The sequence below is a fragment of the Vanacampus margaritifer genome, chromosome 11 (assembly GCF_051991255.1).
Source record: "Vanacampus margaritifer isolate UIUO_Vmar chromosome 11, RoL_Vmar_1.0, whole genome shotgun sequence".
NCBI lineage: Eukaryota > Metazoa > Chordata > Actinopteri > Syngnathiformes > Syngnathidae > Vanacampus > Vanacampus margaritifer.
The window spans coordinates 17,374,204-17,399,110 of record NC_135442.1 but is presented as its reverse complement, the minus strand read 5'-3'; the positions used below and the strand labels follow the sequence as shown (position 1 = coordinate 17,399,110).

The following is a 24,907-nucleotide window of genomic DNA, read 5'->3' as shown; positions in this document are numbered from 1 at the left end:
CCAAGAAACGTGAAAAATGACCCCAGATCAGCTTCAAAATTTAATCATTCTCCTTTGGCTCATGCCCAAAAATTTGGTGTAAACAGGTTATTTCGTTATTGAGCTAAAGTGCAAGTGAGGCAATGTGACAGTCGTCGCTGACACATGAAAATCGTTTCTTTTTTACTAAACCTCACATACGCATTATTACAAATAGTGGGGAATGCAGAAAAGACGTGTTTTCGAACAATAAAAAACATTTTAGTCTTCATTATCGCAAAACCCTCCTCAATTATCCTCAATTATAACACGTTTTTGTGATTGGAAAAGATAATGGACGAATGAACCTAACTTAGATGACAAAACTATTTAGTCCTGAATGATGGCAATATTTATTTTCAAAGATTGTTGAGTTTTCAATGAACCCAGTGTTTTAAGTAGGAAAAAAATAAGTACATCTATCTATCTATCTATCTATCTATCTATCTATCTATCTATCTATCTATCTATCTATCTATCTATCTATCTATCTATCTATATTTATATATATATATATATATATATATAAAAGGAGCCCTCGAGTTACGGCTGAGTTACGTTCCTACGCTGCCGTTGTAACCCGAATTTCGACTCAAGTCGTATTTCACCGTTAAAGTCGATGTTTACATTAAATTACTTTGTACAGTAATTTTAAAAAACATATTTGCACGACCCGGAAGAGCCGAAACCAATATTTAGTGTTTCCGCATGGACATTCATTGCTGACAGACGGCAGAGCGGAGCTAATTCAAACTTAAACACGGAAATGTGACGCGCTTGATGGTGAGCCGACCTGCTAAATGGACGTCCGTTGCTGGAGGTAACAACAACGCAACTTTAAAATGGTGAGATTACTGTGGGAAATTAACAAAAAAGAAGGTGCTACGGACGGGCACTGTAAAGTCGAAACGCCGTACGTCACGTACGACATAACTCGAGGACTCCCTGTACATATTATGTATATATATATATATATATATATATAATATTGTGTTATAGTGACTTATTTTCACAATGTTGATTGCTTTTATTTTGTTAAGTTCTCGGATGTTAAGTGACGCCGCTTTACCAAGCTAAGAGCACTTAAGAGCTATTTTTCTGGAGTTGCTGAATAAAATAGGCCTCACATCTAAAGATCAAGTGGCTAGGAGTCACTCCAATTGACAAGACAGCGTCCATTCGACTCGCACAGGAGTTTGAGAGTGCCCGTGGACACCTTATGGAGAGCTTGAACGACCTAGCTCGTTGCTAACGGCTAGCCGAGTGTGTTCTTTCATAGCAGGGAACCGGCGGTCGTGCTACACAGTCCAAATGGCTCCACCACTCAAACATTCTGCCCCTTAAACATTGTGTATTGTAGCTGCAGTGCAGTACAGTGCATTTGTATTTGGTAATTTTGATGTGGACGTTTCTGCTGCATCACAACTGTAATTCCCTTCAGTAGAGGCTTTTCAAATAAGGGGACGATCAAAAGAGATTTTTCGAGGTGCCGGAGCTTTTGGCCCAGTTAAAACGCTGAATGAACGTATCGTACGTGTTTTTGCAGTCATCTGTGGACCCAATATGGATGCTGTCATAAAAACTGATCATCATCAATCATACACTTACTTCTAAATAACAAACATAATTAAGTACTTTTTTTCCTCCTTTTTTTTCTTATCTTTCTTTTTGAGAGAGCTCAGTATTGTTCATTCGATAATTTTACCGATTCGACATGTCATCATCATTGCTCTCTCTCTTTTTAATTAATTAATTTATTTATTTTATTTTTATTTTGTATGTGCGTGAGTATGTGTACTCATTAGTTCACCTAAAACTTATTAAAAATCCCATACCGTTCACCTAAACCGAAGACCCGAGGAAGGATCAAAGAAAAGAAAGGAAAGTGAAATCCAGCACCACCATAATTTAGTACTTTATGACCCTAAGTAAAAAAAATTGTAAACATTACAAATAAATCTGATTTTTCAACGAATCTAAGTTGTTGTATTTTGCTTCCTGCACAAGGTTTTTTGGAAATCAGTCAAGTAGTTTTTGCTTAATCTTGTGAAGCGTAATTGACATATTGTCAGAAAAGGTAAAATGACAAGGAAATTATTACAATAACCAGCAAATATTTATGTGAAATGACAACCTTTCATGCTATAGTTTCACTTATGAACCCTATAACAATGAATATGACTAATTAGGGCAGAGATGTCATACTCATTGTAGTAGTTATGGATTCCATCAGTGGGCCATCATTATAACTGTGAACCCAAATTAATATACAGTGTGATTGGCTCATATATACACAACAAATTGATGAAGTAACTGTTCAAATAGTGAATTTATTTTAAAAGAGGGATTGGACACACAAAAAGCAACATTTCAATGTTCTTAAATGATGACAATTTGCAATGTTGGTATTTTAGCAAGAAACGTAAAGTCGATGCGCATAATTTGCTTTCTCTGGCCACATTTAATGATGTGGCAGGCCAGATATGGCCCCCGGGTTTTGAATTTGACACCTGTGATTTAGTGTTCTCAAAAAAAAAAAAAAACGTATGCACTTTCAGAAATATAAGACTTTTTTTTTTTTTAATTACTCCCAAACTGTTTTTGTTTATATCAGACAATTTATTTATATTAATTAGCATGTAACATACACCGGAACCTTGCTGGTTGGTTCATGAACAATTCAATACTTGAAGAAAGCCTTGATCAACAATGAAAGATACATTTTGTCCTCTTCTTGTCCTCATTCTTAAAATGAGCATAGACAGGGTTTTCTTTTGCAACAATAAAAGATACATTCTGTACAGGTGTGGTCTTCTCCTCAACCAAAACAGTGGGAAAAGCCTCACTGTTTACTTCCTGGTAGGCTGCTACATCAGCACTTCCAAATATGGGCACGCTGTTGCACGGACTTTTCACACTGAGCAAGTGTGGTGTGATAAGGGCTCACTAAAGGCCTACCAAGTTGATTCTCAACATGGGAGGGAAAAACTGCACATTTTGTTCATCTGTTGTCATAAACATTTAATAGGGTTCAGTCATCAATGGATCTAACGACATATTTAGTATTCAATGGTGTTTTTGAAGTGAAACTATCGCACATTTGGAGGAAAGGCCCGAGTCAAAATCTGCTCCCAGAATCATCTCACTATGATGCAACCCGCTTCCCACTGTGCTGCCTTTTGTTATTGTCACACTCTGCTGTTCTTTTTGTATTCCTCGCACCACTCACTTGATCTTTGTGTCATTCTGTTCATTCCAATGACGATGTCTCGCACGCAAGAGTCTCTTCTATGAAACCTCTCAGTGGACCAGTTTGTAATAGCGCGATTGAGACAGTGTAGCATCACTCCATTAAAGGAGCCTCCGCTGGCCGACACCAGGGGGACTCCCCCCCAATGGCCCGATACACAAAGCAAGACACTTACTGCAAATGGGCCTCATTGCTCTCTGAAGACGTTGTCAACACGTCTGCGGGTCGGCTCCCCCTGCCAGGAGGGAACCCGATCCATGTCGGCGTTGGCTAAATTAATTACAAGCTGTGACCGACTGTTCAAACTGGGGTTTGTTTCACATTTGTGGTCATCGCCACGACTCCCGGGAGGGGGGTTGGGGGGGATGGGGGGGTTGGCTGACGCCAACCTGATGCAAGAAAACTCACACAACACACGCCAGTCTAAATAATGTATATATACACGTACGTATGCGCCTTGGTTCAGCTGTCTCGGCACACCCCTCCCCAAAAATGATCAATGTCCTCCTATTATTATTTATCCCCCTGCATGCCCCCCCTACCCCAACTCTCTTTCATGTTGCCCTCTGGGAGCCAAACTAAACTGGGATTTCTACTGCAAATCAGGAGCTAAAACACCATGTGATCAGCCATGAATTATTTGCACACTATTGATTTGGCGCGATTGTTGCTTTTCCCCCTGCGGAGCCTTTCACCACAACGCTGTCGACCTTTTTCCTATAACGGGGGCCATTTAAGCATTTATCCTCTCAGATCAGATAAATCTCATATATATATATATATATATATATATATATATATATATATATATATATATATATATACGATTAATCGTACATTTTGTAGCTGTTGTAAATGTACGACAAATGTACAATAAAATTTTTTTTTACGTTTCCCTACTCCTGTTAACATATAAGTGGAAAAAAATATTAAACTAACAAAAATATGGCTGCATCTTTTTAGTCATTGATACAGTAATTTCCTAATAATTCATAAAATTGAGTTAAAAAGATGTATTATATTGTAAAAAACAAGTGTAATGTTGATTTGTGTTGAGGTCATTTTTCTGCCACTAGATGGCATAATTGCATTTGTAATATGTCGTTGCCAGCTCAGTGCTATCTAATCTTTAGCATAAAGAAACATTTTTAAAATTGTAAAATCTTGACCCAAATCTCCACAAATATATGCTTTATTATTAAATTCTTTACTGTTAAATTTCGATGTGGTCGTATCTGCTGCGTTGCGAGTAGAATTCCGACCAGTACAGGCTTTTCAAGTAAGGGGCGGTCATTAATCGCGCATTAAAGAAATGAGTGGTGTTAAAGGAACTTTAAATAAACTCAATATTAACGCACTAATTTTGACACCCTGTGTGTATATATATATATATATATATATATATATATATATATATATATATATATATATATATATATATATATATATATATATATATATATATATATATATATATATATTCATATATATATATATATATATACCAGATCAAATGCTCTTTTGCATCCTGTATGGCCCACGAACCACATTCTGCACTCCAGCATTGCATAATTTAAAAGAAAAAGATAATGGCTAATTAATGGGGTGATGTAACTTGTTAGGGGAGAGAGACATGCATCATGAAGTGTGTGTTTGATTTTGAGCGCAATGTGGATTGCTGCGTTTTCCTTGCAAATCCAGCCCCAATTTAAGGAGCTAATGTCAATTTCATGCTTTCCCAGTGCCCTGTGGCTACAGAGTACACACAACAATTCGACACGGGCGCATTGTCAAAACATCCGAACCGCACACATTTTCGTCTTTCTTAGTGCTGGATGCTTTGTTTCAACAGCAGAGGAGGCTTTTGAAAACACAAGCAGCCTTCAATGGTTTAAATGTAAAAAGAGAAAAAGAAAAGGCATAAATGAAGCACAAGATCCCTGCAGACCAGCCTGAAGACTCCTAACTGTCGTTAATGATAGCAACAGCTCAAATATGTCAACAACTACAGAAATACATTGTCAGCTGTAACTCAAGCTCACAATATATACTGTACAGGCGAGGTAAACATAATTCATTATCATCTCGCAGCTCTAGTTATAGATTGCTGCACCCTTGCACAAATGATGACGTTGACATGTTCAAAATGTTGTTAGCGATCCATTTCACGTAGAAAACCATTTTTGGCCCACATTCCAACAACCCAGCGCTGCATTTGGGATCATGTTAAATGTTGACACACGGTGATGAATTAGCGATGGCGTCAACACGAGCATTTAAAGTACCTACATTAGTTTAATGCTAATGTACATGAAACATGCTAATAATCTGCTCATTGCTGCAATGCTGCAACTATTCTTTTGTTTATAGTGAATTCACTCACTATATCGCGGTTCATCGTTTGTGACTCCCCTTATAGCACAGATTTTTAAATGGGCGTATTTTTTTGTTTTTTGTTTAATGGGTTTTTATTACAATATACAGACAAGTCCGAATTTAGAGTTTAGCGTCATGCCAGAGAAGAAGAAGAGGCAGAGAGGGTCCCCAACTAAGCTCTAAGCCATTGTTCTAGTACAGTGGAGAAAATACATGCCTGTGAGTATTGTATGTTGCTTGTATGTGTTGCTGTTCTGTGTATGTTAAAAGTAGCAGCTATTGAAAGTTGATATCAATGCTGATTTCCTTTACCCTGTCTAGTGAGTTTTTTTAAATGTATTATTATTATTATTTTTACAAACTTCCAACATTCTTCTGGACCATGTAAATGCACATGTGCCATAGGCGGTCCTCCACAGTTTCTCTCCCTGTCTCTCTCCCCCAACCCTCCCAATACACACACAGTGACGAGTGCTGATGCTTGGAGAATGTTAAGGAGCCTTCACAAGCAGGTACAAGGAAGAATTCCTCAACTCCTCTCACGGTGAGTAAATGGAGGATGAGAAGATGACCAGACATCCCCATCTTGCCTCATCGCTGAGACTAAATGGGTAAAGAATTATATATTGTACTGAGCGCTTTTATACTACAAACAGCACTCACGTTTTGCAGTGTCTAAATTTCTATTAATGGATATACAGTATTCATTATTTTTACCAATTCTTGATATTGTAATTGACTATGATTTTTTCATAGTCAACATGAATCAAGGTTATATACAAAAATAAACCCTATACATTATAGCTTCTTGTGTTGAATGAAGTAGGATTTCATATTTAAATGATATGAATCCATTTTAGTCACATTTTATCCATAAGTCAAAAGTTTCTGAGAAGTTATAACTGGCTATTTAGGTACAGTATAGTAATAATAATAATAATACTATCATCAATATCATCATCATATAAGGTGACACATCATTAATAAAACAACCTGAAATACATATGAATAGGCCTATACTGTATAATAATAACACAATACTAATATTAACAATAATAATAATAATAATAATAGCAATAATAATAATAATAACGTGCTATATCTGCACTTGAGGTGGTAGTGGTGTGAATAAGTTGATAAATGTTAACTGAACTTGAACTTGCATCATTAAAGGCATCTGGGATGTGACTGAGTAATCCATTTTCAGAACACATAATGTATATCCAATAATAATAATAATAATAATAACAATAATAATAATATAGATAATTATTTTCCAGTGCAGCAGGATGGTGGGGGTTTTGTGTTTGTAGGGGGGAAGAGCAGCTTATGAAAATATGATTGAGGCTCCTTTAAGAGTTTTTTTTTTTTTTGGCCACTAAAATGCAGCATCCACGCATGCATGCACGCGTCTGATTGGAGCAGCACCTCAAAAACAAGACTTCAATGTCGTACTTCAACGCCTAAAAGCACAACATTTCATGGCTACAGTTTCAGTCAAACGTGCACTGTCAGCAAATTGAACATTACACTACATTTGATATGCATGATTTTCCACATACAAATAAATTATATTATGAATAAAACTAATTATCACCTCTCATAATCATTCATTTGAATAATTATAGTTAACGCCATTTAGTTGGGTGTTGCTTAAAGCGCAGGCGAAAAGCTCGTGCGCGTCTTTAAGAGGGTTTATTAACAGCAGAAAATGTTGTGTGTGTATGCGCGCGTGTGTGCACTGTCTGATAAATGGAGAGACATCCAAGGGCGTCATTAGACGCAGCAGAGGAGCTGTTAAAGGAGAGACGCGCTGCTGGTGGATGGAGCTGGCATGCGCGGTGCTGGCGGGCCGCCTTCCCCGGGGAGCGCGCGCCTCTCCCGGCCTTTTTTTCCCCCTGCTGCTCGTGTGCCGGCTTGCTCTCAGGGAGCTCAGTTAAAAAGCCTTGATTGACTCACTTGGTACATCCAAGCAACATTTGTACCCCAACAGCTCACGACACCCTCATACATACTGCTGATATATGTATTGATTGCCATCCTGCACTGGCGACCACAAAGGATGACAGAAATACATTATAGATTCTCCAAGTATTAAAACGTTACGTAGAGCTATGTCTTAAAAATATGGAATTTAAATACATCAAGTCTCGCACTCTTTATTATAAAAATGTGTGTTAAATATAAGATTTCATATTTTTAATGGCCTTGTGGCTTTCAAAAAAATGGGAAATCTTTTTAATATTTTTAAATAGACCAAGATAAATAAAACAGAAGGTTAGGTCATGATTAGTTCAGTAATAGCTAAAATACATTTTAATGCTCCGTAAGACAAACGTGGCTTGGACACCAATGAAAATAAATAATAACAATCCTCGCAAAAATAATACAGTAGCCCAATAATATTTAAAATTAAAATAATTGTCAAGAAAGTACATATTAAAAAAAAAAACATTGGTGCACATTTTGCTTTAACAATAGGCCTATAAAATAAATAACTCACCAACAAGGTATAATCTTTCAGTCCCCACCCCCTTTTGGAGGGGGGGGGGGCTAATTAATTATTATGTAGCATGAATAGAGCCATGGTGAGCATTTTAATGACCCCCCCTTTCCACCCTCCACCTGCACTTTTACTTTAATCCATTTAAGCGCCTCCATCAGTTCATCATTGATTAGTGGAGTTTAAAAAGGAAATAAAGAAATAAAAACCAAGAAGAAAAGGGGGGTGGGGGGGACTTGCTGAAAGTTGAATTGTGCGTGGAGTGCGCTAAGGCCTTTAATTGCACCAGACGCAGAGAAGAGTGTGTGTGTGCGCGCGCGCGTGTGTGTGTGTGAAAGAAGGGGGGTGGTCTTGAGGTGGTATAAATAGTCGTCTCTCCAAAACACACTCACAACAGCAGGAGTGATCTCACCTCCACTCCTTCCACTCCCACTCTCTCCATACACTCACTGCGAGGCAGCACGGAGCTCTCACACCGCGTGGATTTTTATTTGGATTTTTTTTTTTTCATTTTCATTATTTTTGATATTTTATTTTCAATTTTTTCCAAACCCCGGGGAGGATCAGAGGGATCGGGGTCAAGAGGAGGGGGGGCTTTTTTTTTTTTTTTTTTAAATAAGGGAAGGGAGAGGACATGGAAGAGCTGACGGCGTTCGTGTCCAAATCGTTCGAGGCGAAGAGCAAAGAGAGCAGCAAGGAGGCCATCACGTACCGGGAGGTTCTGGAGACGTCCGGCTTGGGGCGGCCGCGGGAGCTGGGCAGCCCTGCTGAGCACGACTTCAGCGAGGGCGCCCACTGCCCGCTGCACGCCTACAAGGAGCATGCGGAGCTGGACAAGGACAAGCTCAAGGACTTCCACGTCACGCGGCCCGCCGAAGGTAAACGGCTTGCTCGATCACCCCTCCCAAAAAACAACAACAAAAAAAATTGCAATTGATGATCGTTTGGAAGCTGGCGTAGCCCGCAGGGCGCTGAAAAATTGCGCAAAATCAAGTGAGGTCCAAGTATTTGAGGGGTCGGATATTTGTGACTAAATTGTGATTTTAACTCGAAATCAATATATCAAACCTATATGATAATTACGATTTTTTCCCCACAGACTTTAACATGGCGTGTATTTGGTCGCAAAAGTTATTTTTTGACTTTTACAATTTATTTAGAAAATCTCTCCAAATAGTGTTATTCGAGCTGCACAAATAAAAACGACCATATGTAATATTTAGTCATTGCATTAATTTATGTTAGTCTATTTACATATTTAAAATAAAAAAAAAATGAATTCCCCAAAATAAATGCACATGTGCCATTTGACTGATTTTTAAAGTAATGCGAAACTCTAATGTAGTGACTAAAGTGTATATTAATATTTCTTGGATTATTTTAGTTTATTTTCTTTTAAGATATACACGTGCATGCAACCAAGATGCATTTTAATGATGATTATATTTCTTATCAGTACAACTTTACTCCTATTAGGTGCTCCTTGTTTCAATTAAAAGTTGACATGCAGTAACTTGCAGGACACGTGGAGCCAATCGACAAAACAAAAACAATAATTTATATATATATATATATATATAAATATTTATTTATTTATATAATAATTGTATAATATAATAAAATTTTAGGATGAAAATGAGCATTACGAATTGTCATTTCCAAAAGCCTAACATAATTTCTGCGTAAGACTGTCATTAATAAATACCCAAATGTAGAAAAATACACACAACAAACGCAAATGAAATAATAATAATAATAATAATAATAATAATAATTACTCATTACTCCAAACTATATAAAAAAATATAATGTAAAATACCAGCAATTTCGATGACTAACTATTCCGAATGCGTATAGCAATAATTTGTCCGAATTTCTTTATCCTTTCATTGGTTAAATAAGCTGTTCAGATAATGTATGTATGCTATGGCTGGATTGATAAAATAAAAATAAAAGTGTCGTTACATATACAACACGTGGAAGGTGCCTTGCCGACCTTGCGTTGATTGTGTGACGTGTGCGCGTGCAGGCATCTACGAGTGCAGCAAGGACAAGAAGGAGGATGTGAAGTCCGAAGACGAGGACGCTCAGAGCAAGCTGAAGCAGCGCAGGAGTCGCACCAACTTCACGCTGGAGCAACTCAACGAGCTGGAGCGCCTGTTCGACGAGACGCACTACCCGGACGCTTTCATGCGGGAGGAGCTCAGCCAGCGACTCGGCCTCTCCGAGGCCCGCGTGCAGGTACGTGCATGCACGAGCGCTCACTGCAGGCAAAAAGAAGACAACAATTCCTTTCAGTCATTCACAGATACCAAAAGAGCATAATGAGCTATAAGTACATTAGTTTTTTTTTCATTGTTAGTATTATTATGTGTTTATTTGTGATTTTGGAAGTTTCGGTTGGTCACTCCGCCAACGAGCTCGAGATACAAAAAAATAAAAATAAAATAAAAATAAATCATCTGAATCTATTTATTAAATGTTTAATAAATGTTTTAAATGAGAATATTTCGCAGAATTACATACGCATATGCAATTAGGTGACGTCATCTGGTAAAAATATTTACATATACACATTTCCATTATTCGTGGAGGAAAATTTGTCTTTTCTCAACGATCGCGTAATTTCAACCTGTCATATTTCTGTAATTTATAGGCTCAATCTGTCCCTCAATAACAGATTCTATTTACAAAATATTGTATACATTATATTGCAAACCCGCAGCAACATTCGGTGCTGCTGATACTACAATAATTTTGTTTAATTTTGCATGAATGAGTCGTGAGCGCGTGACCACTTGTCCAACTCAGCATTATATAAATATTAAGTATTTATAGCGCTGCGTACATGTGTGCAAGTATATGGGAGTCTTTTCAAATGCATTCCTTTTCAAGTTCGTTGGTGGAATTTTTTTGTTGTTGTTTTTGTGTGAGAGCAGCTGTCATTGGATGTAATTGAAAGTTATGAAAGCCAGCCACTAATGCACTTAGCGCGAATATGTTGGGCCATGCTAAATTAAATGTCATTATTCACTGTCTGGAATACAAAAAAAAAAATTCAAAGCGGAAATGAGATTAGGCCGTATCATTGAGTGGTGCTTAATGAACAAATAACTGTCTGAAACTGTGTAGCTCGCACCTTGCAACTCCTATTACACATTGAAGGATCATGCGTCATAACATAATAATAACATAGTAATAATAATCCAAAATGATTCAACTGTTTTTCACTTCACTTCCGACTGTTGCCTCTTCAAAAAATGTATTGACAGGCCCGTTGTTGGATTCGATCATTATCGTCTTTTGAGGCGCTCGTTAATTCCCCATCAACGTAATCCAAGTCATTGCGGGGGTCTGAGGGGGCGGGGCTAGTTCAGATTATTCATGAGGACAAATTAGGTTGATGATGATTAATAATTGCCTGCAGCCTGCAGCCACACATAAGAGCAGCCAGAAGACTGCAAGAGTGTATTTTCGCTTCCCTTCTTTAAAAAATAGTGTCAAAAATACTTGAAATAATTTACTTTATTATCCAACATTAATTTTATTACATAAAACCAAGTATGCAACAAACTTCTTGATATTAGCCCTTTTATTTCACTAACCTTCCACCATTTGCAATGCTTCAGTTCAAATTCGAAAATGCTATTTGATAAAAATAAAAAAAATCAATGTGTGTCATGCTTCTAAAAAAATATTGAATGTAATCATATTTTTTATTGTTATATAATTGTTTATATATTCTATAAAGTATATTTCATCATATTTTTTGATACCTTGATATGCTTTACTTGCAATGTGTGGCTGTTGCTTTCCTTAAGTAGCTTATATTTTACTACTGGGTCCATATAGTTTACGGAAAATACTGTATAATGTAATAATGGAACATTTGTTCATGTGATTGGCTGGATGGATGATTTTGTTCTCCTCCACTGACAAAAAATAAATAAAAATCAAGTTTGAAGGTGATTGTATTCCTGCTCTCTAATGGTGATTTTCCTTTTTCTCAATTGCAGGTTTGGTTTCAAAACAGAAGAGCAAAATGTCGAAAACAAGAAAATCAGATGCACAAAGGTAAATGTTGCTTTTTCAACATTGATTTGAAATCATGCCTTAATTTGATGATATCAATGAAAGAAAATATTGCAAAGAAGTGCTCCCATCTCACATAACACCAACTGTCTGGCTGTCTGACAGACATCTTTCCCTTCTCCCCAGGGGTCATCTTGGGAGGCGGCAGTCACCTGGACGCCTGCAGGGTTGCACCCTACGTCAACATGGGGGCCCTCCGGATGCCCTTCCAACAGGTAAGGCGCACGAGCCACCCCGAGAGGTCTTTTGGGTGTGTGTGTGTGTGTGGGGGGGGGGGGTGATACTATAGTACACAGTCCAATTTCTACCCTGAAATGACGGGAAATTCAAGGTTGGTGTCCTGTGGTGTTTTTTTAGGCTCTGGAATGCATTTTTGGTATTTCAATTCCTTTCAATGCGGAAAACTGATTTGATATTGAGTTGGTCATGAAATGATTGTCAGCTAAGGTGCCACTGCAGTGGAACAAAATTTATACAATGGTCCCTGTGGTCCATAACCGGTCCTTGATCTACGTGTAACGTCTCTGCTCTTTAAGTGCACCAAAAAGCTGCATGGGGCGAGAAACCGTGGGCCGCGTACTATATTATAGGGCTGAACAATTAATTACATTCAAATCGACGTCGCAATGTAGTAGAATGCAATTTTCAAATCGCAAAAGGCTGCAATTTTGAAAAAACGAAAGGCGTCGTCCGATAGGCTTGAAAGTATGTATGTATTTTTTCTTTTTAAATTTCATTATACAGTGTCATGATAAATTCAGTTTTTAATAAGTGTAGTCTACATGTTTACGAGTCATTGTATTATGGATCATGAAAAGCTCAAGTGGTAAAGCCACATATTTGTTTGCGTTATTGTTGTAATCTGATTAATGACTTAAGTTTATGTCACTCTTGCCTTGTTTAATTTTGTGAAGTTTTATAGAGTGAACACTTAAAAGACTGTAAGTCAAAGTGTTTAGTAAGTTAAAACTCGAATTGAAATACTAACTTTGATATTAATTCATGGTTCATTTTCTTTTATTTGATCTTCAAGCCTAACCTAAAAGACCAAAACATTTCACTTTAAAAACAGTTGGGTCAAAAGTAACCCAATTATTGATTAAAAAATGGACCGATCCACTTTATGGGTTAATTTGACCAATTTTTCTGGGTTATTTTATACAAAATGATCAAATTTTTCGACCCAAGTCAAGGATCTGACCAATATTTTGTTGTTTAGAACACTAAAAGAGCAATTACTTGACTCAAAGTTGCCCCAAGTAGAGGATTGGTCCATTCTTGACCCACAGTTGGGTTATTTTTGACCCAACTATTTTTTTTTAGAGTGTAGTACACCTGATATTGTTTAGAGTTATACCAATGAATGTATTGCGTGTTTTAAAAAAAACAAAAAACACCTGAAGAAGCCCTTTAAAAAGTAACAGAATATTAAATCACAATTGCTATATAGATGAAAAAAGTGACAAAAAGTGTGACGACGACCATAGAACAGGAAATGGAACTTTATTTTTGAGCTGTAGCCATAACTTAGCAATAAAAGTGACGAAAGCAGAAGATAAAAATCTCATTGCTCTGTAGCGTACTGACAAAACTGGAGGAAAAGTGTGATGGCCACCAAGGAATCAAATGAGTGCCCTAACGTACAACTAACAAACAATTGTTTGTTCAATGCGTTTTTTTTTTTGTGCCAAAATTGGAGTGTAAAAATTGGAGTGTAAAGAATAACAGGACAGATCGCACAAATAAAAAATGAGAACAGTCGCAAATAGCTACAGTAGGCCAAAACTCACGTCTGGATGCTCTGAGATTAATTGGTCACATTCCTAACATCACTCACTAGGCCACGCCCCTTTAAAAACACTTTAAAAACACTTTTCCCAACATTTATGTCTTTACATTCTCTTTCCTGAGCTGCTCAGTGCAATCAATCAAAAGTAAAGTAGGACATAACAAACAGGCAAGAGTTTGAGCTGGATGTGCGATTAACCCTTTTTTGTGCAGCCATTCCCCACCGTTCGCACCCTTAACGGCGGACTTCATCATCCTCCATTTGCTGCTCTTTTTCTCTCTCTCTCTGTCTCACTTTCTCTCGCCCACTATGTTGTGAAATGCGGCGGCCTAATTAGGCCAATGGGGCGGCAGGCGTGAGCACATGAAAGAGACGATGAAAGGCGGGGAGGGGGTGAAAAGCGAAATGACGCTTATCGAGCTTGAGCTGGCGGGAGGAGTGTGAGGCCTGCATGCTGAGAGACGCTCGCCAAACACAGCCAAAGCTGCTGGAGTGAGGTGGGAAAAAAAAGAACTACGCAGGTGAACTGCACTTTGTAGGCTTGACACCTGAAGAGACAATTTGATGTCAACATTTTTTCTCAAAGGAAATAATGGACATTGAATTAATCTGTTACTTTTGGAGTCTTGCAGTTTGAATTTAGTGACCAAGCTTGTAACTCTAGCTACATGTACCCATTTAAATGAATTATAATGCCGTTAATCGGTTCCAATTGCCAGGAAAAAAAAACACTTTTAGTAAACATAAGTCAAACTGTATTCTATGTAAACATCATTAAAAGAAAATGTCAAAATGTTAACTGGATTTATGAAGTATAATCAACACACACAGGGGCGTGGCCTAGTGAGATTGGATTCAGTCCCATTGGCTATTTACCATGCGGCTAATTTAGTTTAGCTCAAAGCTCCGTGCGAGTGTTTTCATTGTGTGTCTGCAGTGGCGTGAAAATATGCCGACCAACCAGGACCCTCAGCCCCTCCCCTCAATGAAAACAATTTCAATATGCATTAAAATTAGGGCCGGGTATCAATTCCAATTTCCTTAATTGATTCGATGTCGATTCACAAGAGTTCGATTTGATTTTCGTTTTCCCGATTCAATTCGATTCCCTGCACGTTGGCGACTCAATGGCCCCCTAGATCCTGGATATCCTGGATCTTACACATGTGGCATTCACACAAACCTAAGTTTATTATTATAAACCTTCAGTAGTATAAAAAAAATAAAAAATCAACAAACAACTGTGTCGCATCTGCGGGTGTGTCTTTGAACACAGTTGTCATGTTGTCAGCCTCTTTTAGTGCTATGTTAGTCCATGAAAATGTTTTTGATGTTTGGTTTACTTTTTTACTTTTTTGGGTGAAAAATAACCCAACTATGGGTCAAAAATGGACCGATGCTCTACTTTGAGTCAAGAAATGTTTTTTTTTTTATAGTAAACATCTCATAAATATTGGTTGGATCCCTTACTTGGGTAAAAAAATGGGGCCATTTTATATAAAACAACCCAGAAAGTTGGGTCAAATGGACCGATAAAGTGGATCGGTCCATTTTTGATCCATAATTGGGTTACTTTTGACCCAACTGTCTTTAGAGCGTGTTTTGAATCCAATGCATGTAACGTATTGATTAATGGCTGCCACAGAGATTTCACTTAGCTAAAGCTAGGTTAAGTCGCCTTTTCTCTGGTTATCGTCACACTTTTAGTCACTTTTAACTCACATAGCTGCAGCGTCACTTTGTCCAAAACACAACAACAACAAAATGCTCATCATGTTTTCGTGTTTTTGGTCAGACAGTTGGAGCACCTGTTTTTTGTTTAGCTGCTGTCGCCTCCCTCCAAGAAAGTGACTCAATGTAGTTTTTAATCAGTTCGTCACAATGTTTGTTTGCCCTTGAGGTGCTAAGCAACCCTAACTGCAAACAGTGTCCAACTTCCATTTTCATTTTCAGCATTTTAACCTAAAAGAATAATAATAATACCAAAAAAAAACATGTACGTGGTCAAGTTAAACCTTGTATTTGGGTTGGAAAAGCAAAGCAGCAAATAGTTTCCCACTTGTTCATGTGCCGTTTGAGACACATGCAAAATGGCAACGTCTTCTTCTTCTGAAGTCAGCACATGCTTCATTTTCACCTCCTTTTTTCAGGAAATAATTGCCCAGAATGTGAAAAGGGATACGCTATGCTCCTTATGGCCTCTTTTTTTTTTTTTTTTTTTTTATCCCTCCACTGCTTTTGACTCAGGAATATGTCTGGATAAATATTTATAACTCCAAATATATGAGTATCTTTTTAGTGCAAAAAATAGTTTATTTATGCAATCGAATACATAATCATCATAACAAGACGGCAGGCATATTTCCAAGGGTATAACGGCGGACTGGATTAAGCAAATCTGCTCTGGGCCTGAGAAACACTTTGATTGTGGACGATGCAATTTTATGTGTTTATTTGTGTGTGTTTGTGAGAGCGAGAGAGGAAGAGAAAGGTATGATTCAGTAACTTTTAGAATGGCGGACAAAAAAAAAATCAAATGAAATGAAAGAAAAAGAGGGCTGAAGGGTCGGGTGACTGGCTCGTGGCTATTTTCATAGAAAACAACACCTTCGAGGAGGTGATGTTTGAGGTTGCGTTTTAGTTGTGTCACACTGTGAAACCGAAGCTCATCACACACACACACACACACGCGCGTTGTGAGGGTGAACGAATATCCACACTATGGGAACTGTCCACAAAATAAAAACGTGGCATCAAGGGTTTTCTTACACAAAGGTATCTTCAATGTGGCCACTTTAAGGATGGGAATGGAAATATCCAGATACAGCGATTACGTCATTTTTTATATATTGGAGAGAGAAAAACAGCTACAAGTGTGGCATACCACTACTACAATAATTTGTAATAATTTTGTATAGTGCTTTCAATATGCGAAGATACAAAGAAACTATTTATAGCAAAAATAGGAACAGCATTTCTCTTAATAACACTGAATAAAGGTAATTCCATTTCAAGAGCAAACATGTTTTTTTCCCACTGACTGCTGATCAAAGCTAAGGTCCGATTTGTGAAAATATCCCATTAATGCTTCTCAAGTGTCTGCTATAAAATGATCAGCTTACTACAGTTTACAGTTTTTGTTTTGGTTGGGAATGTTGAACCTACTGTTGCGTGCAGGGGTGGATCTATTCGAGTGGAATAAAGGGCCTCAGCCCACCCCAAAATTCTGAAAAGTCCGTGTAACAACCTGTAACGTAATAATTGTCTGAAAATGTAATAACATTTGCACTTAACTCGATCAAAACTGTAATAAACTCAATAATGTAATAATTTCGCAAATAATGTAACAAAATATACTGATGAATATTGTAATAACATTACATACCGATAATGTCATACCTTATTAAATTAATGAGGGTTTATTACATTTTCAGGTGGGTCTTTTTTGTCTCTCAAATTTTAATGTAAACTTGACAGATAACGTAATATCAATGTTGTTTTTTAGTCCAAAGTTGTCATTTTTTGAGAAGCTATGACTGTTATATACATTCAGAGCAAAAATTGGAGATTTAAAATTTTGATGTAACATTTCTGTTGAAATGATTTCAGCGCCTCAACATTTTGTTTTTAACACTGTCTGATTTAAAGGCAGATAAGTGTTGGAGTTATTTGACAGAGTTGATTTATTGAGTGTTAAATCAACTCTGCAGAGAGTTAATAAAAGTAGGCTCCGCCCACTTGATTACAATTTCTCTGCTGCAAAGACCTCTGGGAGTGTTAAGTGTTACAGTTAAATGTACCAGCTCTTTTTTATTTAATAATTTTATGTTCATGATTTGTTATTAAACAATCAGAGACATGTTAAGTTCACTGGTACATCAGCGTTTTAGTGTTGTCATAGTATCGGGGCAAGTGTTAATGTGAAAGTGTTAATGTGTCAGATGAGTTCCTGCCTCGCAACAGCAACGGGGAATGAATTCCCTACATGTATGAAAGGTATAACTTTTTGGGGGGGTAAAAATGCTATTACAATATCAGTCAGAATTTTATATTCCATTATTGGTGAAATTATTATATTATTGGGTTACATTACATTTTTGAGTAAGTGCTTTTTTTTTTTTTTTAATTTTTAGGCGTGATTCTATTTTAATGAAATTATTACATTATAGCGTGCCACTATTTGCCTTATAAGTTGTAACGTAGCAATATAAATAACATATTTATATAGATTGATGGATTGGTGTCTTTAATAAGAAAATGCGGGCAACTAAATTATAACCTGTACAATTTTATTTATGTTTTTGTTCTGGCAGGTTCAAGCGCAACTCCAGCTGGACGGCGTCGCCCACTCCCACCCCCACCTGCACCCGCACCTGGCCGCCCACGCCCCCTACCTGATGTTCCCGCCCCCTCCCTTCGGACTACCAATCGCCTCGCTGGCCGACTCGGCCTCGGCGGCGGCGGCGGTGGCGGCGGCGGCCAAAAGCAACAGCAAGAACTCCAGCATCGCCGACCTGCGACTCAAGGCAAGGAAACACGCCGAGGCTCTGGGACTCTGACCCCAACGGGGCGCCCCTCCCCACCTTTAACCCCCCTCTCCCCCTCCCCGCACCGCCGGCCTGATGGCCAGTAATGGCCTCTCACACAAGACTGAGCCTGTGAAAGGGCCGTGACACTCACAGCTAAAACTAAACACAAACACTGAGCGAGAAACGGGGGGAGTCGGAGTGTGTATTCTTTCTGGGGGGGGAGGAACAGTCGGAGGAAGACTTTTTTAACAAAAAGGGAGGAGGGGGAGCGAGAAAATTGTCACAAAAGACCAGCTGCCAAAACAAACCACTTTTCCAGCGAAGCGGTAATGAAATACCAATGAAGTCACCTTTTACTTTTCGCCCAACAGGCAGGACTTCTGCGGGGCCAGTGGCTCAGTCCACTCCAGGCACAGATCACATCCCAGGGACCGTACAAACACATGTGGATGTCTGTCTGAGGGCCCGACACACACTGAGGACTTTAGTGCCGATTAACTTGGCAGAGTTGAGGACGGTTGGGTTGGGGAGGTGGGAGGGGTGGGGGGGCACAGGGGGCACCTCGACTCCCCACCTTTCCTGACCTCCTCTCCGGCTTTTACATATTCATTTGCAACCACTGTGTCCGTGCATGGAGGCCTTCCTGCAAAGCTCGCCAGTACCTTCAAAGGCCCCAAAAGGCCCCTGGCCCCGCTTCTCTTCTTCTTATGGACTTGTGATATAACAAAAGCAACAACTTCTACATTTTTGTTTTTGTTTTACTTGTTTATCTGGACTTCCTCCTGCTCCCTTCTCGGATGTTTGTTTCTTTCTATCCCGGGTGAAGAAGTGAAGATCGCCTTTGCACTTCAGGTCTCGTATGTTGTGGGTGTTTACAAATGGCACTACAAGCAAAATACTACTTTATTAAAAAAACAAAAAAACAGGGGTAGGGTTTGGGGATTTGATGAGTCATGTGATCCACAAGAAACAAAGGATGAAGGGTATAAACGCTTTTTACAGTGCCTAACAAATGTGTTAGACCACCACTCAATGCAAACTGTCCTAAATGCATTACTGTCATTGTTGATAATAATAATGCTAAAAAAAACATTATTACTGTTATTCAAATGAACTGCATGAAAAAAATGGTAAAGCATATGAATATTTATTGCTAAGAATTTTTATAAAACAAGTTTCATTGTTTGAATTCATTTTCGACTTTTCATTGTTTCTCATCAAATTTAATTATGAAATTCCACTTCAAACATCAAGAAATCGCTTCATGATGCTGGATGTGATCCTTTTTTTTTTTTAGGTGGTCAAATGAATTTGTTAAGCACTGTATTTTTTTTGTAATTCTGAAAATATGAAGGCATCAGTCAAACTGAAATGCAATGGTGTGCAGTTTAAGTGCAATACTGTAAATAGCAAAAAAAAAAAGTTAAACAGCTAGCAGTTAGTCGATAAAGAGACGCGATTATTTGTTTTTTTCATGCACTGTTGGGAGTTTCGACTTTGTTTGCCGTCCGTTTTTTTTTCCGAGGCGGCGTGTACATTTTGTGGCGTTGGAGAACGACAGGGTGCCATATTTCGCGTAAACACCAGTGTTCAGCTAAAATGACAATTTTTAAATTTCTGCAGTGACATCTGAACAAAGTGGTTGTTTACAAAACGATTAGCTTTACTTTGCATGTTGTGTGTGACATTCATCGTTAATTTGCCAAAATATTTTGGATTATGACTCATTTTCCAAACTGCTGTGTCAGTTCCTCGCAAGGTCAACATGCCCCGCCTACTTTCTGTTCAACCCTCTTTTACAATTGTTCATGTCTCCATCTTAAATTAAACATATGCGTGATTTATTTATTATTTTTGTCCGAAAGTCTATGAAAAAATGAGTTGAACTACAAGTGTACATTTTTACCTATTTTCGTATGTGGAATTTTTTTCATTATTTAGGGGCGTGGCTGTGGTGCATTGTCTTGAGGGGAAGAAAAAAAATCACAAAAAAACTAAATGTAGCGTGTCCAAGTTTACAAACGTTTCAGGGATGGTTGAATTTTAAAAGCGGAATTTGTTGTACGCGTGACAATGCTTCTTATTTCATTTGCTCGCATGCTTAAACATGACTCATGTTGGTTTGTTGTTTTTTCCCCATTCCCTTTTTGAGTCACAAAATATGAATGTACATCTTGTACAAGTAAACTATCAATAAAGTTATAAATATTTGTACCAATGTGTTACAATACTTGACAAGAAATTTGTTTTGACTGCATTTCTTTGATTGATTAATTGGGAAAAATGCTTTAGTTGTACATTGATTCATTTATTCCTTAGTTATCTATATATTTTATATTAATTAATGTGTTGATAATTTAATATTGATCAGAATAATATTGAGTAAATAAACAGTGCTTCTGCTGGTTAGAGTCAAAGTTGTGCAATCAATTTAGCTTTAATTTTTTTTCCAAATTAACTAGGAATAAATTTCACAGAATTACCAACATCTTAACAATCAATTATTATGTCCTTCCCTATTGGTTATTATGGATGCAACTCAACCTGTGGCTCGTTATTAGTCCGAGTTAAGAGTCTGCCTATTTGTGACCCGGTGGAGCTGCTATGAAATCCAGATGCTGCTTGTTCCAAAGCATCCCGCAATTGCTCGCCCCTCCTGTAACACGCTACAACGTACGCTCACTGATTATGCAAAGTGGGGCCTCGGCTTGCGCAAATAGAAGCCAGGAGAGGCTACGACCAAAGTAGGAGGAATTGGCTCCCCGACGTGTAATCTTCTCCCGACCCGCTTGGCGCCGAGAACTATCTTTGCGACAAGGCGTGGTTTCAAGTCAACGCCACGCATGAATCGCCACACGCTCCTTTCCCTTGTTCTACCCAAAACAGTTGGCCTCCATTTTTTTTCCCGGAGTATTAGCTTCCTCTGGGATCTTAATTCCAGATGTGTGTACACAAAGTAATTACACCATGTGGTATAGTGGCCTATTGTCCGAACCCCTTGCGCAGGAATGAGCCCAAATGGCGTCCTGTTGAGTAACCCCCTTTAGAAGGTCGCCGCACATTTAATTTGTACCGCCGCGCTCATACATCAAGATTGAGTGATATAGTCGCAGACTGATGGCTGCGCACTTAGCCGGCGGCCGGGGCCCACGTCTGGAAATAACAGCATCCTTTTATGTGTGCTAATAATTAGCACGCGGCCATCCATCACGTCGCAATGAACCCCGGCTGCTTTGTCAACATGTTGCAGTGCATACGGCTGTTTGTGTTGGCCACAAGTGATAAACGCACAATAATGCGATAGCAACTGGTTGCAGTCACATACGTTGGATCCCACCGGGTGGCCGCTTTTATGATCCCATGTATGTGCGCAATACAACAGCATTTACTGCATTGTACGGATTACCACGCAGTACAACAATCACTTTTGCTGTATGTGTTTTTTTTTTTTAGATTTTAAAAGGAACCCCGACTGTAATGACAAGTTTGCTCTATATTATTTGGTTGTTACTAACATAACTATGAGATTCCTTTTCCAAAAAAAACATCTCCAGTTTAATACGTTTTGTAATATATTTAGGAACGCTTCGAGGCTTCCTTGCTTTCTTGACAGGCGTTTCACATCCATAGCCACCATTTTACGTCACTACGCATTTAATGCGTTGCAAGGTAAATAGCAATGGCAGCGTACATCCAAATAAAGTTTTTACAAAATGTACTAAACTGGAAATGATTTTTGAAAAATGAATCTCATAGTTATGCTAACAACAACCAAATAAATAATATACAGTAGAGCAAACTTGTCATTACAGTCAGGGTTCTTTTTAACGAGAGCTCTAAAGAAAATGGTTACACAAAATATTTTGGCAGCAGATGAGCATCTACAGTATAAATCCATAGTATCCATTCCATCGTGGGGACACACATATGTCTTAAATTTATCAAAAGTGAAAAAAGAGATAATGTTTTTGTATCATGTTGAGATGCCTAGTATTTTAAACATACTCATCTTGAAAATGATTCAATTAAAAGCTAACACAACAGCTAACGACGTTCACAAGCAAAGCAGAGAAAATAAAAATAGCTTACCAAAATTAGTAAATAAACCTACAATGAGGAACATTTAAACACATGAACAGAACATAAAACATTAAAACCGTTTAAAACATTTTAAAAGTAGAAAAAAAAGAAAACACATGTGGGAATAAAAGCAGTTTTTAATCTCTATTTAATAGTATCTACACTTGAAGCTGACCATTTGTGTGCAGCATAACAGCTCAATGCTGCTTCACCATGTTTGCTTAAAAATGTATTTATTCTTCAGAATTTGGCCTAAAATAGTTACAATTATTATTATTAATTTTTTACAGATATTACAAGCCCCATTTCACCAAATCCCATAACAACTAAATGCAGTATAATAATGTTTATTGGTACTTTGAACTCTATGAAAAAGTGAAATTCTTGGCATTGGACAGAAGACTATATAGTCGTAGTATCCGACAGGTGTCCAAACAGATACGAAAAACATTATGAGCTACGAAATATAAGATACTGTTTTGGGCCACTCTGAGATGTCAAACCCTGTTACAATTGTATATGACTTTTCTTTTAGGCAAAAAAGGAAGCTTGGTGTTGTTCTGAAAACTATGAATCCATCTGCCATTGTGTTTTCACCGGCGGGATACAAATATGTCCTAACTTTATCAAAACTGAAGAAAGATGCTCCAAATAGAGTGAAAGTTGAACAGGATTCAAATAAATGTAAATAAATAAAATCTTGCTGGTGGACTGACAACTATGAATTGTTGTGTCCAACTGTGGGAAACAAAAATAGAAAAAATATTGTAGATATGATTTTTAGTGCAGGTTGACAACCAAAATCTAAATTGAATTCAAATTATGTGTTCTTTGAACTAAAAATCTCTACAGTTTGCAGTGGATGCAAAAAAGGTATTTATTTATTTTTTATAACTTATTAAACTTAACTTACCATAAAAACTAAAGAAAATCCCCTCTGCAGCGGACTATGAATCTGCTGCATCTCCTCAGGGATACAATAATTTACCTTTAGATTTATTGTCACTGCGTGTTTGTGATTCCCCCGCCTCCCGTTTGAGGTCATCAGGGGCTAAAGCTGGCTCGGTCCGGATTGCGTGGAGTCGCGGCAGTCTGAGCCTCGGTGCTACGCCGCCAAGCCTACCGGAGGAGGGAGGGTCAAGTGCTGCGGGGTCACGTGAAAATAGTTTTTTATCACATTTCATTCGGCTAATCCTCTTTGTAACGTCACACACAACTATGATCAGACGGAATGCAGCCTGGACAGAAAAGCTTTGCCAGGCGTTAGCGTGGAGGGAAGGAATTTTTATCAACAACTTGGACGGCTACTTGAGACGTCAAACGCCAGCGTCCGATTGGTTTAGTGGCAGGTTTTTCCCTCCGAGCCCACTTAAATCATATGTAAATCCACTTCCGGCAGCTTGAAGTGAAGCCACCCAGAGAACGCTCAGCTGAAAACAATCGAGCTCAAGTGCTGAAGTCACCCGGTTCAAAGGTTGCCTTTCATCCCCCCCCGCCGCCACCCCTCCGCTGGTTTGTTTGGCCGAGCTCAGGCTGGCCAACCTATCCGCGGTCGTCAATAGGGCGGAACGATATTAAAACCAACATTTTAAGTCTGGGTCAACACCTCGTCTCTCGCGTGCAGCTGAGGTGCAAAGTGTCAAGAATTTCAACGTAGAAAATTGAGCAAAAGCGCGTGTGGGGGGGGAGGGAAGAAAGACGGGGGAATTAAGTTCACATTCCATTCGGCCATTTATGCCACTCGCATTATAAGCACGTTGTTTTCATTTCCACACATCGCTTTGTGTTGCCGTAATCTGGGAAGATATTGGAAGAAAATACGCTAATGTCATTCTTTAGCCGCTTACTCACTCACTTAAGTATAGACACTTTCTTTTCATTACAGTTTTGCAAGGTCATCATGTGAAATATGAGGACATGAAGGTTCGAAAAGTTTGCATGTGTTTGAACGTTGTCTCCGTCATCGACTTCTTTCTTTAAGTATAGGCCTTAATGGGGCTATGAATCATGTTTCGTAACTTGAACTCAAAATGGATGCCAAACAGCAAGGAAAGGTAATGATAGGTGCCATTTAAAACATTATTATGAAATACTGGTGTCAAACTCAAGGCCCGGGTGCCAAATCCGGTTTGTTTGCCACATCATTATTTGTAGCACGCTAAAGCACAAGAAGCCTGTCTACCTCTTTTTCTTGCTAAAGCAAGGTTGCTTTATTTGGTTGGTTGGTTTATTGAACATATAAACATAAAACACATTCCAAGTATAAAATA

At 38.3% G+C, this 24,907-nt stretch overlaps 1 protein-coding gene across 2 annotated transcripts; it reads left to right on the top strand.

Annotated features, from left to right (window-relative positions):
- The first annotated feature begins 8,554 nt into the window (after positions 1-8,554).
- Positions 8,555-20,771, top strand: shox (shox homeobox). 2 transcript variants are annotated; one of them, XM_077580089.1, is made up of 6 exons: positions 8,555-9,025; positions 10,177-10,388; positions 12,164-12,221; positions 12,366-12,454; positions 18,342-18,554; positions 18,929-20,771. In XM_077580089.1, exons 1-6 carry the CDS (start codon positions 8,782-8,784, stop codon positions 19,016-19,018), a joined length of 906 nt encoding a protein of 301 aa, XP_077436215.1. In that variant the 5' UTR covers positions 8,555-8,781; the 3' UTR covers positions 19,019-20,771. The 2 variants fall into 2 exon arrangements, with proteins under 2 accessions (XP_077436215.1, XP_077436216.1); XM_077580090.1 differs by having other exon boundaries at positions 12,345-12,454.
- Positions 20,772-24,907: the final 4,136 nt, after the last annotated feature.